Source organism: Hoplias malabaricus, chromosome 12 (assembly GCF_029633855.1).
Source record: "Hoplias malabaricus isolate fHopMal1 chromosome 12, fHopMal1.hap1, whole genome shotgun sequence".
Taxonomy (NCBI): Eukaryota; Metazoa; Chordata; class Actinopteri; order Characiformes; family Erythrinidae; genus Hoplias; species Hoplias malabaricus.
In genome coordinates, this window is record NC_089811.1 from 5008364 (window position 1) to 5023672 (window position 15309).

Genomic DNA, 15309 nt, shown 5'->3' on the forward strand with positions numbered 1-15309 from the left:
TAGGGATAATAAACCTTTGAAGATAATAAAATCAGGTTTAAATACTGCCAGTGACTGAGCTAAAGCAGCATACAATGTTATATTTGTTGCTTATGTCCCAAGTTATTTTACAAGGACGATGTAATGGAAAGCCTATGACAGACTTATCTATTACAGCAGGGTAGGTCTTGTGTCAAATGAGAAGTTAGACAACAATAGATGTTTGCAGTCTGGTCCAGGTTTTGTTTTTTAATGAAAGAGTCTACTTAAACACACAAAAGCCAAGACCGTAAGCAGCAGGCCATTCACTAATCAATGAGAGATGCATTTGGTGAAATCTGTCCTCTCTGCTCCCATCGAAGGCGACTCCATTGTGGTGGCGCCCAGCCAGACGCTCTCCAACGAGGAGTACCACATGCTGCGGGAGACGGCCATTAAAGTGGTGCGTCATCTGGGCATCGTGGGAGAGTGCAACATTCAGTATGCCCTGCACCCATCCTCACTGGAGTACTGCATCATCGAGGTCAATGCCCGGCTCTCGAGAAGCTCCGCACTGGCCTCTAAAGCCACAGGGTAAGACATCAGCTGTCGGTTTGTAAACAGTGCACACGATTCTTTGAAAAGTACATGTAGTCTGGCAAAATCAACAGAGAAGCTTGAACGTACTAGAAGTTTAATAGCTATTTTATAGGTTCAGTCTGTAGTACTACTTCTGGAGAAATTTGGGAGTGCCCAAATGTTTTTGCTCACTGGCGCCCCCTCCAGGGTGTGCTCCTGCCTTGAGGCCAGTGATTGCTTTATAACAAATCTGCAACGGTTGTTTTATTCATGTTTAAATGTTGAGTCATATTTATGGTTCTCTTGATTAAAAACAGCTTAATTTAGGTAATTGCAATGTTTCTACGAAAAAAAAAAACCCTTAGGATTTTAAGCAAATAAGGCATAAGACATTCTGGGGCAGCCATGGCCTAATAGTTTAAAAAGCGTGCTTGGGACAGGAAGACTGCCGTGGATCAAGTTTCCTAACTCCTAAAATGCTCCCCGGGCAGCGTGGGTGGTTGCCGCTACTCTGGGAGTGTGTGTTTAATGTCGTTAATCACTAGTGTGTGTGTGTTCACTACCACAGATGAGTTAAATGCTGAGAAGCAATTTCTCTAAAAGGATCAATGAAGCTGTTTCCTTCTTGTACTGTTGTACAATGCCCGTAAAGCAGGATTTTACATTCACACATCCAAGGATTCCAATTTAAAGCCACAATTGAACACAATTAATAGTGATACTTTTCTATTGTGACATTCAGTAGCAGTAGATTGACGAAGCAGTTAGCTTTGTTTAAGCTTCACTTGTGAAGCAGAAGTTTCTGAAAGTTGCGTTGGAAGTGAGCGATTCACACCGTCTCTGGTTTTGTGTTTGTTGTCGCAGGAATATTGAGAAATGACTCCTGCCAAATGTTGAACACATTGGAAGCCAGACTTTGAAAAAGAACGCCCACCCACCATTCTTGCTGTTTAGTGTGAAATGAATCTGTATATTTAGAAATAAATATTAATCTTCAAAGCTTTGAAGACAAAGTGAACAGAACGGCATGGAGTTAGAAAATGCTTATTTTTTCGCTTATTAAAAAAGTGAGAGGGTGAGTTAGTCTCACATCCACACGGAGCTAATGTTGAGCTTATTGAGGTTTACAAAGGCATTAATATGGCACGGTTTTTCCGTTACCAGTAATGTTTTAAATGCATGATGAGCATTTCCAATACAAATCCAATAAATCTGGACGAACAGAGGTGTCATTTACATAGTACTGCCATTAAAGTTAGATTATGAGAGGCTTACTACTTCTGTGATGCACAATATATGTTTAAATGTTTGTAGAAACTGCTGATAACTAGTAAAGAGGGTATTTAAAGGTGCCAGTAGGTGATCAGTTGGGCCTAGAACACCTAGAATTAATTTAAAAACATTAATGGCCCAGTGAAAATTGTGGGTGAGTAGAGTGGAGAAGTGGGGTGGAGTTTGTAAATCTAGCCTGCTATATACAACGTCAGAAACTGACCTCAAACAATGACAGATTACTTGTTGGACGATCATTGTTGGTCATGTAGAGTGTAATTGCTGTACTGAAAACCTTTTCTATAATTTTCTGCTTCTAATTCAGATACCCCCTGGCCTTTGTAGCTGCTAAACTAGCACTGGGCATCCCTCTGCCCGAGATCAAGAATGCCGTGTCTGAGAAGACCACTGCCTGCTTTGAGCCCAGTCTGGACTACATAGTGACTAAGATCCCTCGCTGGGACCTGGACCGCTTCCAGGGCATGTCCCGAGAGATCGGCAGTGCCATGAAGAGCGTAGGAGAGGTTAGAGATTTCGTGGAAAAGAAACATTTTTCTGTGTCCTTGTCCAGGAAAACACAAACCATTACTGTACACCCGGGGTCGGGTTACAATCACTGCTGGTTATGACATAACTGCATGGGGTCCGGGAGCTCACACTTTGGCATTTGTTTGCAATTGTTTGCTTGATTGCATTATTGTAAAATTTTAAGACAAAATGAAGAGTGATTTTACAGTTTTTGAATGAAAAGCACAACTCCAAGTTCAACATATTTTTTCATTTTATAGTGAGCACAGCGTGTGACACACACCTGATTATTTACTTCACGTAATTATGAAACTGTAAGTCAGCTGAGTTGTTAAATGAAAGCTTGCTCACATTTGTCATGTATTGTCTGAAATATTCGTATATCAACATTTTAACGTTTGTTTTTTTTAAACATAAATGTAATTCAAATTTAAATCATTCTCCCGATTTTTATCGTTTTATGGTAAATTTTGCAATCGTCATTTTAACGATAACTTATTATCGTAACTTTATTTTTTATAATAAAGAAAAATGAGGTATTAATACACTAGGTTAAGATAGAAATCACTATTTTAAATCGTTGAAAACGACACCCACATCAACTTTTGGATACGATTTTATCCCCGAAACAGAACAAATCAATGCACGTTATTTTCCAGCACTTTTTTCTCGATGGAACTCGTCACGAAGGCAGTGACCAACACAATTTTCTTGCTTTCCATATTCTGTTTTTTGCAAAAAGAATCCAAATCGTTAATATATTAGAAAGTACGTCTTCTATTCACAGCTACTGTTTATTAGTTTTCATCTCCTCACTTCTCCTGTCTTCCTGTCCTCTTCCTCCTCCTCCCACTGCGTCTCAGGTGATGGCAGTGGGTCGCACCTTCGAGGAGAGCATCCAGAAGGCACTGCGGATGTGCCACCCCTCGGTGGACGGCTTTGTGCCGCGGCTGCCCCTGAAGAGAGCCTGGAGTGAGCAGCGCGACCTGCGCCAGGAGCTGGCTGTGCCCTCCAGCACTCGTATTTTTTCCCTCGCCAAGGTACCGCTCACGTCTCGCCACTTAGTACCACTCTCAAATTTATGTAAAATTTATCCCACTTTGGCCAGCAGCCAGTTCGTCTGCATTTAAGTGGCAGCGCTGTTTATCATTTTACTGTTATTTACTGTTAGAACTGTGATGAATACCCTTCCGAGATTGAAGCCTCAGCTAATCATTAATCAGGGTGTAATGATTAGGACTAATGCATAGACATGATAAACATGCTACAGGCACTTTTCCCAAGTGTTGTGCTGTTTATCTTTCCCAACTTATTCACTCTTTCTGCATAAGTTTGAGGTTAGGCAGCGAGTGGGCAGAATGAGGAAGTTGCCTTCGGTAATGTTTGCTGTATGCCTATTATACTCAACATCTGTTGCAAAATGCATGCAGGAATTTGCTTATTCAGTAGCAGCATGATGAGATATCGCCTGTACCTCGTCCTACATTCTATCCTCGGTAATTATATGGAATCAAATTTCCTCTGTAACGTCATTCTCGTTTTTTTAATTCCGTTTTTGTTCAGTTGTTGTTGTTGTTTCAGATTCTCCTTGAAAGCCCTCCCTCACTTTAAAAGATCGGCCTGTTCCTATTTGAAACCGAATATTTCATGAGCGTTGGATGAATTTATTGGCGCTGGCAGATTTATTAAGAACTAATGGTCCAAATTGTATCAAGCCACAAAATATCAATAACTCTCAAGGTTGGCCTCGCAATAATAGCTCCACTGTAATTTCATGTTGGTCCCTGGGCGCGTAATTTCCCTCAGACCTGCTTATGTCGCCCGACGAACACCAGGCTGGCGAGGGCTGCGTGCTGATTGGCCGGCAGCTAAAGTGGACCCCTCACCACGGCAACAGTGGGCCACAGCTCATTGGGCCCCGGTTTTATATTCAGCGGAGGCAGCGAGGCTCACAGCTTGCAATCAAGAGCCATTATTCCTCATTTAACGGTGACCCAACAATTTGTTGTAGATCCCAATTTGCTGAACAACTGGCCCCTCTTCACGATTTTGTGTGAGCGCTGATTGACTTATTTTCAGCCGCAAATTCAGACGTGTTAATCTTTTCCTCCCCAGGCCCTGCACGATGGAGTGACTGTGGAGCAGATCCATGAACTCACCGCAATTGATAAATGGTTCCTGTACAAACTCAGACGCATTACAGAGCTGGAGAAGCACCTGAGTCAGTATAAGAGGTGTGTGTTAGAGAGCACAGGGTCAAAATGTGCTCTTGTTTTACTGAAAACACGTTTTATCTGAGACCATAAGGAGATACAGAGAGGGATTGACGGACGCTGTTGCTCTCATAAAACTGGCAGCCGGGCCAAAGTGGTTACAGAGTGTTGTCAGTAGGTGGCAATGTGGGTGTATTTTCAACTTTTCCCGCTCTAGTCCTGTTGTCAACTTCACTGACTCTTCTGTGCTGCACTATTTCCATGAACCTCCCTGAAGTAAGACTTCCGTTGTGTAGTCATAAGCGAATCGCTCTTGAGGTTGAAAGTGATGGGCAGGGACACCTTCACGAGCGGCCGAAGACGTTCAACTGTCTGTGGCTTGTGACTGGTCTAACAAAATCAATCACACAGCGTCTGTCTTTGCTTTGTATGCTGTTTTATAACAAAATGTAGGCTTTATGCCATGGTCAGAAGCCTCCACTGATGCACATAAGGCTAATCCTTTTTAACGTAAGTGTACGGAGCTGAACTGAACTGGACACAGCAGTTTGGAACATCTTCATTTTTCACACAGCAGCTACTACTTACATAATTTGATTATTTCTCAACGAACGGACCAATAGCGATGTGCTATTGTGTATATATTTCCCATTGCTACATTGTGTCCTACCCAATTGATAGCAACGATGTTTACAAAGCAGTGATATTGTTAATTATCACTGTGTAACACTGTTGATGACTTGTCCAGACACATGTGAATGCACAAGATGCCTCGAACACAAACAAAGGCAAAAATCTCCCATCCATATGAGAAACCACAGTGTTATTTTGCTGCGTGGGTCACTGACTAACTGTGAGTACGTCTCTAGTAGAAGCTCACAGTTGGTGTGTGGGATAGCTGTTGAAAATGTCTGTCCACAGAGACTGACACTACGGCGTCTCACACACCTGCTGCCCCACGCTGGTGTGTGTCCAAATGTGGGCTTGTCGCGGCTCACTAAGTGCTGAGGGGGAGTCGAAATCTGGATGCTCTGTGTTGGACGTTTATCCCTGCCATTAGGCTCTTGGTGGCTTTGGTCGAATCGGGGAATAGTACCGTGGGACCCGATGCGTTGTTTTGATGCCTCTCCATTCGTGGTATAATTTTGTGTCATAAACCAGCAATCAGAAGCCTCCGAAACTGAAAGCCCGTGTTTGCGGTGTTCCATCAACAGAGGCATTCAGACAGCCAGGACAACACTGCTAGAAACCACCCACCAGAACGTAACAATGTGTGTGTACCATCCTCACTGTAATTAAGCTGCTTCTGGGATGGATGTGGCGCTGTGTTCCCTGTTACTGCGGCGTCTCTTATTATGCTTTTAGACAGCAGTCTGCTTTCTGCCTCTGTGAATTGATGATATTGTTTTAAAGGAAATTTAAAACACACACACTATAATTGGAGTTTTTTACAGTTAAAAATTACCATTCCTCTCTGCCAGAGAAGTGTTGTTGTATTATATTTTATTTATAGTTGTATATTTAGGGTAACTTTGTAATGGTGTCCATCAGAGACATTTGTGGAATCTCTGCCTTATTTCTTTCTGCTCATTTAAAAAAAGCTATAACTAATGTTGAAAGTCATTTACTGAATAGGTGTTGAGTCATTTGCATTTCTTTTTTTTTTTTTTTGAGATGTTTGGGATCAGTTGATTTACTTATTTTCAGACAAAAATCATTGCATTTGATCTGGGAGCTTTTTTTTTTATTTATTTATTTTTTTTTAAATGTATTTATTTTTAATTAATTAATTAATTCATTCATTCCTTCATTGTCAATAACCCTTATCCAGTTCAGGGTCGCGGTGGGTCCGGAGCCTACCCGGAGTCAAGGCAGGACCCTGGAGGGGACACCAGTCCTTCATTTCTTATATTAATTAATTAATTTATAATATAAATAATTTTACTGAATGTCCCATTGAGCGTACTGCTGCAGACGTATTATTCAGTTTCAGTAAATTAAGTGCCAATTATTATTTAAAATGGACGGCACGGTGGTGCAGAAGGTAGTGTCGCAGTCACACAGCTCCAGGGGCCAGGAGGTTGTGGGTTCGAGTCCCGCTCCGCGTGACTGTCTGTGAGGAGTTGGTGTGTTCTCCCTGTGTCTGCGTGGGTTTCCTCCGGGTGACTGTCTGTGAGGAGTTGGTGTGTTCTCCCTGTGTCTGTGTGGGTTTCCTCCGGGTGCTCCGGTTTTTTCCTCCCACAGTCCAAAAACACACGTTGGTAGGTTGATTGGCGACTCAAAAGTGTCCGTAGGTGTGTGAGTGAATGTGTGTCGGTGTGTCTGTGTTGCCCTCTGAAAGACTGGCGCCCCCTCCAGGGTGTATTCCCGCCTTGCGCCCAATGATTCCAGGTAGGCTCTGGACCCACGCGACCCTGAACTGGATAAGGGTTACAGATAATGAATGAATGTATTACTTAAAATTGTGCAGCATGTCTTGTTGATTTATAAGTGGACACACATGGTGTAAAGGAATTCTCCATAATAATGGATGTTAAAAGTGGGAAACCCTTTTTTTATTTTTAGTTATTATTTTTATATGTACTGGATTACTTGCAGTCATATAATTATTAATAAGCATCACTTGTGCTTTATAGCCAGTAAAAACTGTTTAGCTCATCAGAAAACACTTAATTAAATTGAGCAGTAATGAGGTGATGCTTGGCAGGAAGAAACAGTGTGAGTTATGGAGTGTAACGCTGCTAATCTCTGCTGGCTCTCAGCTCCACAGTTCCAGGTGATGTGCTCCTGAAGGCCAAGCAGGAGGGCTTTTCAGACCGTCAGGTAGGCCAGGCCATGGGCAGCTCCGAGGGAGAGGCTCGAGCCCTGAGGCTGAGCCACAACATCCGACCGTGGGTCAAACAGGTCAGGACCTACTGCCCCGAGGACTGCAGATACAAGCCCTCTCTTTATGCAAGAAGTGCTTCTCTGCTAATGAGCTCTTTCTCTGTCGCTGCCTCAGTCTTTCTTGCCTCTGTTACTTTCTCTGCTGTGATTAGGGTAGAACAATGTATCATTTGTTAATCACGATGATTATACTGGCTTTTGCGGTACTGATAAATTGGCAATGACTGTACAGTTTTTGATGACACAAGATAATCAGTGATAGAGCAGTTTATAAGCTGCCCGACCTGTTTCCTGTCGCTAATGGAAGTGATTTTACTCCTGTGCCCCTTTCACTCTCTGTCTCCACCTGTCTCTCTCGTTCAGATTGATACACTTGCTGCAGAGTATCCTGCTGTCACCAACTACCTCTACTGTACCTACCATGGCCAGGTGAGCTACATTTGTTTTCTATTTAAAAAATAACACACTCACACCTACGGACACTTTTGAGTTACCAATCCACCTACCAACGTGTGTTTTTGGACTGTGGGAGGAAACCGGAGCACCCGGAGGAAACCCACGCAGACACATAGAGAACACACCACACTCCTCACAGTCACCCGGAGGAAACCCACGCAGACACAGAGAACACACCACACTCCTCACAGACAGTCACCCGGAGGAAACCCACGCAGACACAGGGAGAACACACCACACTCCTCACAGACAGTCACCCGGAGGAAACCCACGCAGAAACAGGGAGAACACACCACACTCCTCACAGACAGTCACCCGGAGGAAACCCACGCAGACACAGGGAGAACACACCACACTCCTCACAGACAGTCACCCGGAGGAAACCCACGCAGACACAGGGAGAACACACCACACTCCTCACAGACAGTCACCCGGAGGAAACCCACGCAGAAACAGGGAGAACACACCACACTCCTCACAGACAGTCACCCGGAGGAAACCCACGCAGAAACAGGGAGAACACACCACACTCCTCACAGACAGTCACCCGGAGGAAACCCACGCAGAAACAGGGAGAACACACCACACTCCTCACAGACAGTCACCCGGGGGAAACCCATGCAGACACAGGGAGAACACACCACACCCCTCACAGACATTCACCCGGGGGAAACCCACACAGGCGCAGGGAGAACACACCACACTCCTCCCAGACAGTCACCCGGAGGAAACCCACGCAGAAACAGGGAGAACACACCACACTCCTCACAGACAGTCACCCGGAGGAAACCCACGCAGACACAGGGAGAACACACCACACTCCTCACAGACAGTCACCCTGGGGAAACCCACGCAGACACAGGGAGAACACACCACACTCCTCACAGACAGTCACCCGGAGGAAACCCACGCAGAAACAGGGAGAACACACCACACTCCTCACAGACAGTCACCCGGAGGAAACCCACGCAGACACAGGGAGAACACACCACACTCCTCACAGACAGTCACCCGGAGGAAACCCACGCAGAAACAGGGAGAACACACCACACTCCTCACAGACAGTCACCCGGAGGAAACCCACGCAGAAACAGGGAGAACACACCACACCCCTCACAGACAGTCACCCGGGGGAAACCCACACAGGGACAGGGAGAACACACCACACTCCTCACAGACAGTCACCCTGGGGAAACCCACACAGGGACAGGGAGAACACACCACACTCCTCACAGACAGTCACCCTGGGGAAACCCACACAGGGACAGGGAGAACACACCACACTCCTCACAGACAGTCACCCTGGGGAAACCCACACAGGGACAGGGAGAACACACCACACTCCTCACAGACAGTCACCCGGGGGAAACCCACGCAGACACAGGGAGAACACACCACACTCCTCACAGACAGTCACCCGGGGGAAACCCACACAGACACAGGGAGAACACACCACACTCCTCACAGACAGTCACCCGGGGGAAACCCACGCAGACACAGGGAGAACACACCAAACTCCTCACAGACAGTCACCCGGGGGAAACCCACACAGACACAGGGAGAACACACCACACTCGTCACAGTCACCTGGAGCGGGAATCGAACGCACAACCCAGGAGCTATGTGACTGCGACACTACCTGCTGCACCACCGTGCCACCCTTAAAAAAAATAATATAAAAATAATACAACATAAAATATTAAGTGAGAGTAAGTTCTAAAATAACAAGACATTTAAGTGATATTCTTGAGTTTAGAAAAGCAGACTTACTTGACCAAGAAGGCCAACGTTAAAATGTGCCAACTAATTAAATGTGTCCAGTGAATCTGGGTGGGCTCTGGACCCAGCGAAACCCTGAACTGAATAAGCAGTTACAGACAATGAATAAATGAATAATGTATGCGCCTCGGATGATATTTAAGAAGGCTTTACTTATCCAAGTCCTCCATACGCCTTAACACAGGAAATGTTTGTGCTCTTTTTCTCACTGTAACAGGAACATGACCTGGACTTCAGAGATCAGGGTGTGATGGTTTTAGGCTGTGGTCCTTATCACATTGGTAAGTATTAGTACAACTTCAGATGGAAGTGCCAGGGCTCCACACTTTGACTGCTTCTGTTGCAGGTTTATCCATTGCAGGCCAGAATGGCATCAGGTTTATTTATTTATTTATTTATTCATTTTTGGACCAAGAACAACATTCTTTTAGAGAAAAAGTGTTGAACCATATTTGATTAAATTTTTTTTAATCAGTGCTTTGACTTAGGGACCTGTGCTTTACCATAAAGTACTCTTGAGTGAACAACGCTTATTTTAGATTGTCCTGTTTTCAGGCAGCAGTGTTGAGTTTGACTGGTGTGCCGTGTCAAGTATTCGTGCCCTCAGACAGATGGGGAAGCGTACAGTGGTGGTGAACCATAACCCGGAGACGGTCAGCACCGACTTTGACGAGTGCGACCGGCTCTACTTCGAAGAACTGACCCTAGAGCGCATTCTGGACATCACCCAGCAGGAGGTGAGAGGTGAAAGGTCTTAACATGCATCTGTACCCTCTGTGTGACTCTAGGATAGAGCTCACTTTTGTTTTTCCCTTTTGTCAAGGACATCTTGATGACAATACATGTTCAAACTTTTAGAAGAAAAAGACATTATTGCCGTTTATTAAAATAATACATTTTATTTAGGAGGCACGGTGGTGCAGCAGGTAGTTGTCGCAGTCACACAGCTCCAGGGGCATTCCTGCTCCGGGTGACTGTCTGTGAGGAGTGTGGTGTGTTCTCTCTGTGTCTGCGTGGGTTTCCTCCAGGTGACTGTCTGTGAGGAGTGTGGTGTGTTCTCTCTGTGTCTGCGTGGGTTTCCTCCGGGTGACTGTCTGTGAGGAGTGTGGTGTGTTCTCCCTGTGTCTGCGTGGGTTTCCTCCGGGTGACTGTCTGTGAGGAGTGTGGTGTGTTCTCCCTGTGTCTGCGTGGGTTTCCTCCTGGTGACTGTCTGTGAGGAGTGTGGTGTGTTCTCTCTGTGTCTGCGTGGGTTTCCTCCGGGTGACTGTCTGTGAGGAGTGTGGTGTGTTCTCCCTGTGTCTGCGTGGGTTTCCTCCGGGTGACTGTCTGTGAGGAGTGTGGTGTGTTCTCTCTGTGTTTGCGTGGGTTTCCTCCGGGTGACTGTCTGTGAGAAGTGTGGTGTGTTCTCCCTCCCGGGTGCTCCGGTTTCCTGCCGCAGTCCAAAAACACACATTGGTAGGTGGATTGGCGACTCAAAAGTGTCTGTAGGTGTGAGTGTGCCCTGTGAAGGACTGGTGCGCCCTCCAGGGTGTATTCCTGCCTTGTGCCCAATGATTCCAGGTAGGCTCTGGACCCACCGCGACCCTGAACTGGATAAGGGTTACAGATAATGAATGAATGAACATTTTATTTATATACCACTTTTCAAGATACTCAGTCACTAATAAAAAAGCAATCAGGAAAACCAAAGTACGTAGTAACATTTAAAGGCTATAAAATGCAGTTTAAATAAGATAAGAAAAATACAATACAATACAAATAAAACACTACATTAGGCCATAAACATTAGCATTAGTGTACACACACACAGCAAATGAAATGGCAAATCTTCACTTGAATCAAATGAGCTTTATTTATTTATTTATTCATTTTTTTTCTTTCTAGACTGCAACAATCAAACATGCTTTCAACATGTCTCTGAGCTTTAAAAACAGGCTGAAACTGAGAAGGGATAGAAGGAAAAGTAGAAGTAATGCAACTTGATACTGAGTTTCACACACACATTTAGACTTCCGTTTCTGCAAACTCCAAGGAAATAGATTTTCTGCCTTTCTGCTCTTGGGTGCAGATGAAACGCCCTTCTTAATACACAGCTCAGCTCCAAACCTTCCTCTTGTTGCGCATTTCCAAAACTCTGAGGTGAAACGTGACGTGCATGTGTCTGTGTTTTTGTAGTCTTTGTTACGAAAAAAAAAGTAGTGAAATATTTTTCTCTGAAAAACACAGATAAAATTATGAATAAACATGAACAATGTCAGAATCCTCAAATCCAACTTCTAAACATTAAAAAGATAATATAATGAATTAGAATTATTGGGAGTAAATTAACTTGGCAGGAGGCACAGTGGCGCAGCAGGTAGTTGTCGCAGTCACACAGCTCCAGGGACCTCGAGGTTGTGGGTTCGAATCCCGCTCCGGGTGACTGTCTGTGAGGAGTGTGGTGTGTTCTCCCTGTGTCTGTGTGGGTTTCCTCCGGGTGACTGTCTGTGAGGAGTGTGGTGTTCCCCCTGTGTCTGCGTGGGTTTCCTCCGGGTGACTGTCTGTGAGGAGTGTGGTGTTCCCCCTGTGTCTGCGTGGGTTTCCTCCGGGTGACTGTCTGTGAGGAGTGTGGTGTGTTCTCCCTGTGTCTGTGTGGGTTTCCTCCGGGTGCTCCGGTTTCCTCCAACAGTCCAAAAACACACGTTGTTAGGTGGATTAGCGATTCAAAAGTGTCCGTAGATGCGAGTGTGTGAGTGAATATGTGAGTGTGTGTGTGTTGCCTTGTGAAAGATTGGCGCCCCCTCTGGGGTGTGTTCCTGCCTTGCGCCTAATGATCCCAGGTAGGCTCTGGACCCACTGTGACCCTGAACTGGATAAGGGTCACAGATAATAAATGAATGAATGAATGAAATTTACTTGGCTTTGTCATTTCCACAGTAGATAAATAAAGGACCCAATATTTCAGAATTTTATGGTCCACTAGAGGGCAGTGAAAAATGTGGGTCTTTTTATACAGCGTGTGATTGAGTTGAAAAAAAGCTGCGTAATGAATATTGGGTTAATTTTGTAAAAGTCGTATTAACAGAACTTACCATTAAAGGTGTGGTTCATCTATTCATCCACATGCTGAATTAAGTCAGGTGTCCTCATGTTTTCGGAACTAGCCCAAGATAAGGTTTTGTGTGTTTGTATTTAGTTTGGCAATATTTCTCCAAGCAACAACACACTTACTGCCTGCATACCGTGCATTGTATGCATGTTTTTTTATTTAGCTCTGAATGCAATGGAGCCCTTTGGGGGCCCCTGGCTCTTGTTGCACAGTTTATAAGTCCATGTTGATGGTTTACTTTGACCTTTTAAAACACAACTGAGTCAGATTTTCATCAGCCAACCAATAAAATCCCATTATAGTGAAGTGTGCTCAAAATAAAAGCAATTAGCCTCTCACAGAAATGAACTCTGATTAATGTCTGTGTGGGAATGCCATTAGAACATGGCTCTAATAACCTAATGCTCTTGTCCTATGAGCAATTATCTCACTAGGGATCGTTTCGGGACATAAGGCAAAGCGGCATTATCTCGGCACTGCCGGCTTCATCTCCATAGAGACGGCTAAAACCCGATCACGTTCGAGCGCAAGGCCCCACCAGCTGAGCTGTGTCCCCTCTCGGATGATAATACCCCTTGACTTTTCCTTTTCCGATTGGTTCTAAACCGGTTTAAGTGGCGAATGGATCATGGTGTAATTAGGTGTTTGTTCATATTTTGATGTGTGTGTGTGGTGGGGGGTTGAGGGAAAACAAGATTCCAACACGAAATGGTTCATGCGTTGAAATTCCCAGATGCTGTGTTGTGGTAATTAACATTTTATTAGGGGGAGCATATAAACCTGGAGGGGGCTGGAGAAATCTGTGCATGAATAATGAAGTGGCCATACATGTGGTTGCCATGGGAATGTAACCCAGCAGATCAGAGAGATGGAGTGTGAGTGCTCTCTGAGACGGCAAGTGTGCAGGGTCACGCACCGAACCTGATCCGTGACCTGCCTCCATCATTTTTAAAGAAGAGGGTGAAGAGAGGAGATGGAAATAGAGATAAAAATACATAAACAAGAGCACAAGGAGGAAAAAATAAAATCAAGAAAACAGTTACATGTATCAGGAATGTCAGAAAAGCAACGTTTGAATACAGTGAACAATTTAATTTAATGTTTATAATGCACCACTTATGAGATCTTCCCATATTAATAAAAATAAAACAGCAAAGGTCATGGGTTGTATTGCTTTGAATCAACTGTAGACCACAGGTAAATGTTGCACTTCTGGCTTTCATTTGAAGTGTGTTATTGGAGCACTGAGAAACGCATAGATTCAGTTTGAGTTTTTAGAGATTACACAAGGCCTCATATAATTTCACCTCAATTTAAATTGATTTTATTGGTAAAAATATACAGAACACCTCTATGTCTCTGAGTTTGCCCCAACACCAAGACTGTTAAAAGGCCTATTTATGAATACATGCATGTACTTACTTCCTGTTCCATTGGCAAATTCTCTGTCCCTCTTTGCACTTGCTGAAAGGCCCACAGTTGAAGTTTGGGACAGGACTTCCTGCAGCTAACTTAGTAACCCCCTTAGCAAGAGTTGAGTTAGTCCCGTCAGACGAGGGGCAGGGCTGAGTCAGTCAGGCTGGGGAATAGACTGCCAGATGTGTAGGAACACAGGTTGGAATACAGAGGTAAGTGGTGTCTATCACCAGTTTTCCATCCAGAGTTTTTGCAAATTATGAAACATACTAATAAATACACTAATACTGGTGAAGGGAAAATGCCCCAAAGGGATTTTCAAGTAAACACTGATGTTTCAGCTGCTTCATACTGTTCTATTGTCTCATCTTCACACTTTAGGACGACTCTGTAGCACCACTGCGCAAAAAAACCCAAAAAACACAGCATTTATCAACTTTTTTTGCCAAAACATTAAGAAAAAGTTATATTCGACTGAAATGACAGACCCTCCAACAAATAAATATTAAATCTAGAAAGTGTGTTTGATATAAACAACTGTAAAAATGATTCTGATCAAAGCAAAAACCCTCTCTGATCTGTCCATCTCCCTCGTTTTGATGCCGCCCCCATCACGAAGCCTACATCATCTGAAGTTTATTCGCAAAAGTGGTTTTTAACCAAGGAATGTCCTGTTTATATCAGCTAGGATACACAGATGTACCTCTGATACCTCCAGGTTAATAGGTGTCAGTGTAGTGGCTGTTTCAACACACATTCTAAATCATGTTGATATTTCGACACACCTCTACACAAACTGTGAAAAATTCCAGATGATGCTGGTTACTGTTAGGAAACTAACATCATTATCTTTTCTGTAGGACTGCACAGGTTGTATAGTCTCTGTGGGAGGACAGATCCCCAATAACCTGGCTGTGCCTTTACACTTGAATGGGGTGAAGATTCTGGGCACAAGTCCACAGCAGATCGACCGTGCGGAAGAGCGCTCAGTCTTCTCCACAATCCTCGACGAGCTGGGTGTCGCCCAGGCACCGTGGAGAGCCCTCAACTCCCTGGTGAGTGCCATCTGTACCATCTAGCAAAGCACAATAAATACCCGTGCTTTCATTTCTTCTTCTGCTTCAGGTTTAATTA

At 44.4% G+C, this 15309-nt stretch overlaps 1 protein-coding gene across 1 annotated transcript in view; it reads left to right on the plus strand.

Annotated features, from left to right (window-relative positions):
* Nucleotides 1-15309, plus strand: part of cps1 (carbamoyl-phosphate synthase 1, mitochondrial) — a 72031-nt gene that overhangs the window by 15788 nt on the left and 40934 nt on the right. Inside the window, exons 18-26 of the mRNA XM_066686435.1 lie at nucleotides 342-552; nucleotides 2135-2333; nucleotides 3201-3377; nucleotides 4453-4571; nucleotides 7313-7454; nucleotides 7800-7865; nucleotides 9889-9952; nucleotides 10227-10408; nucleotides 15036-15230. Of these exons, the coding sequence (XP_066542532.1) occupies nucleotides 342-552; nucleotides 2135-2333; nucleotides 3201-3377; nucleotides 4453-4571; nucleotides 7313-7454; nucleotides 7800-7865; nucleotides 9889-9952; nucleotides 10227-10408; nucleotides 15036-15230 (1355 nt within the window). The remainder of the gene's footprint in view (nucleotides 1-341; nucleotides 553-2134; nucleotides 2334-3200; nucleotides 3378-4452; nucleotides 4572-7312; nucleotides 7455-7799; nucleotides 7866-9888; nucleotides 9953-10226; nucleotides 10409-15035; nucleotides 15231-15309) is intronic.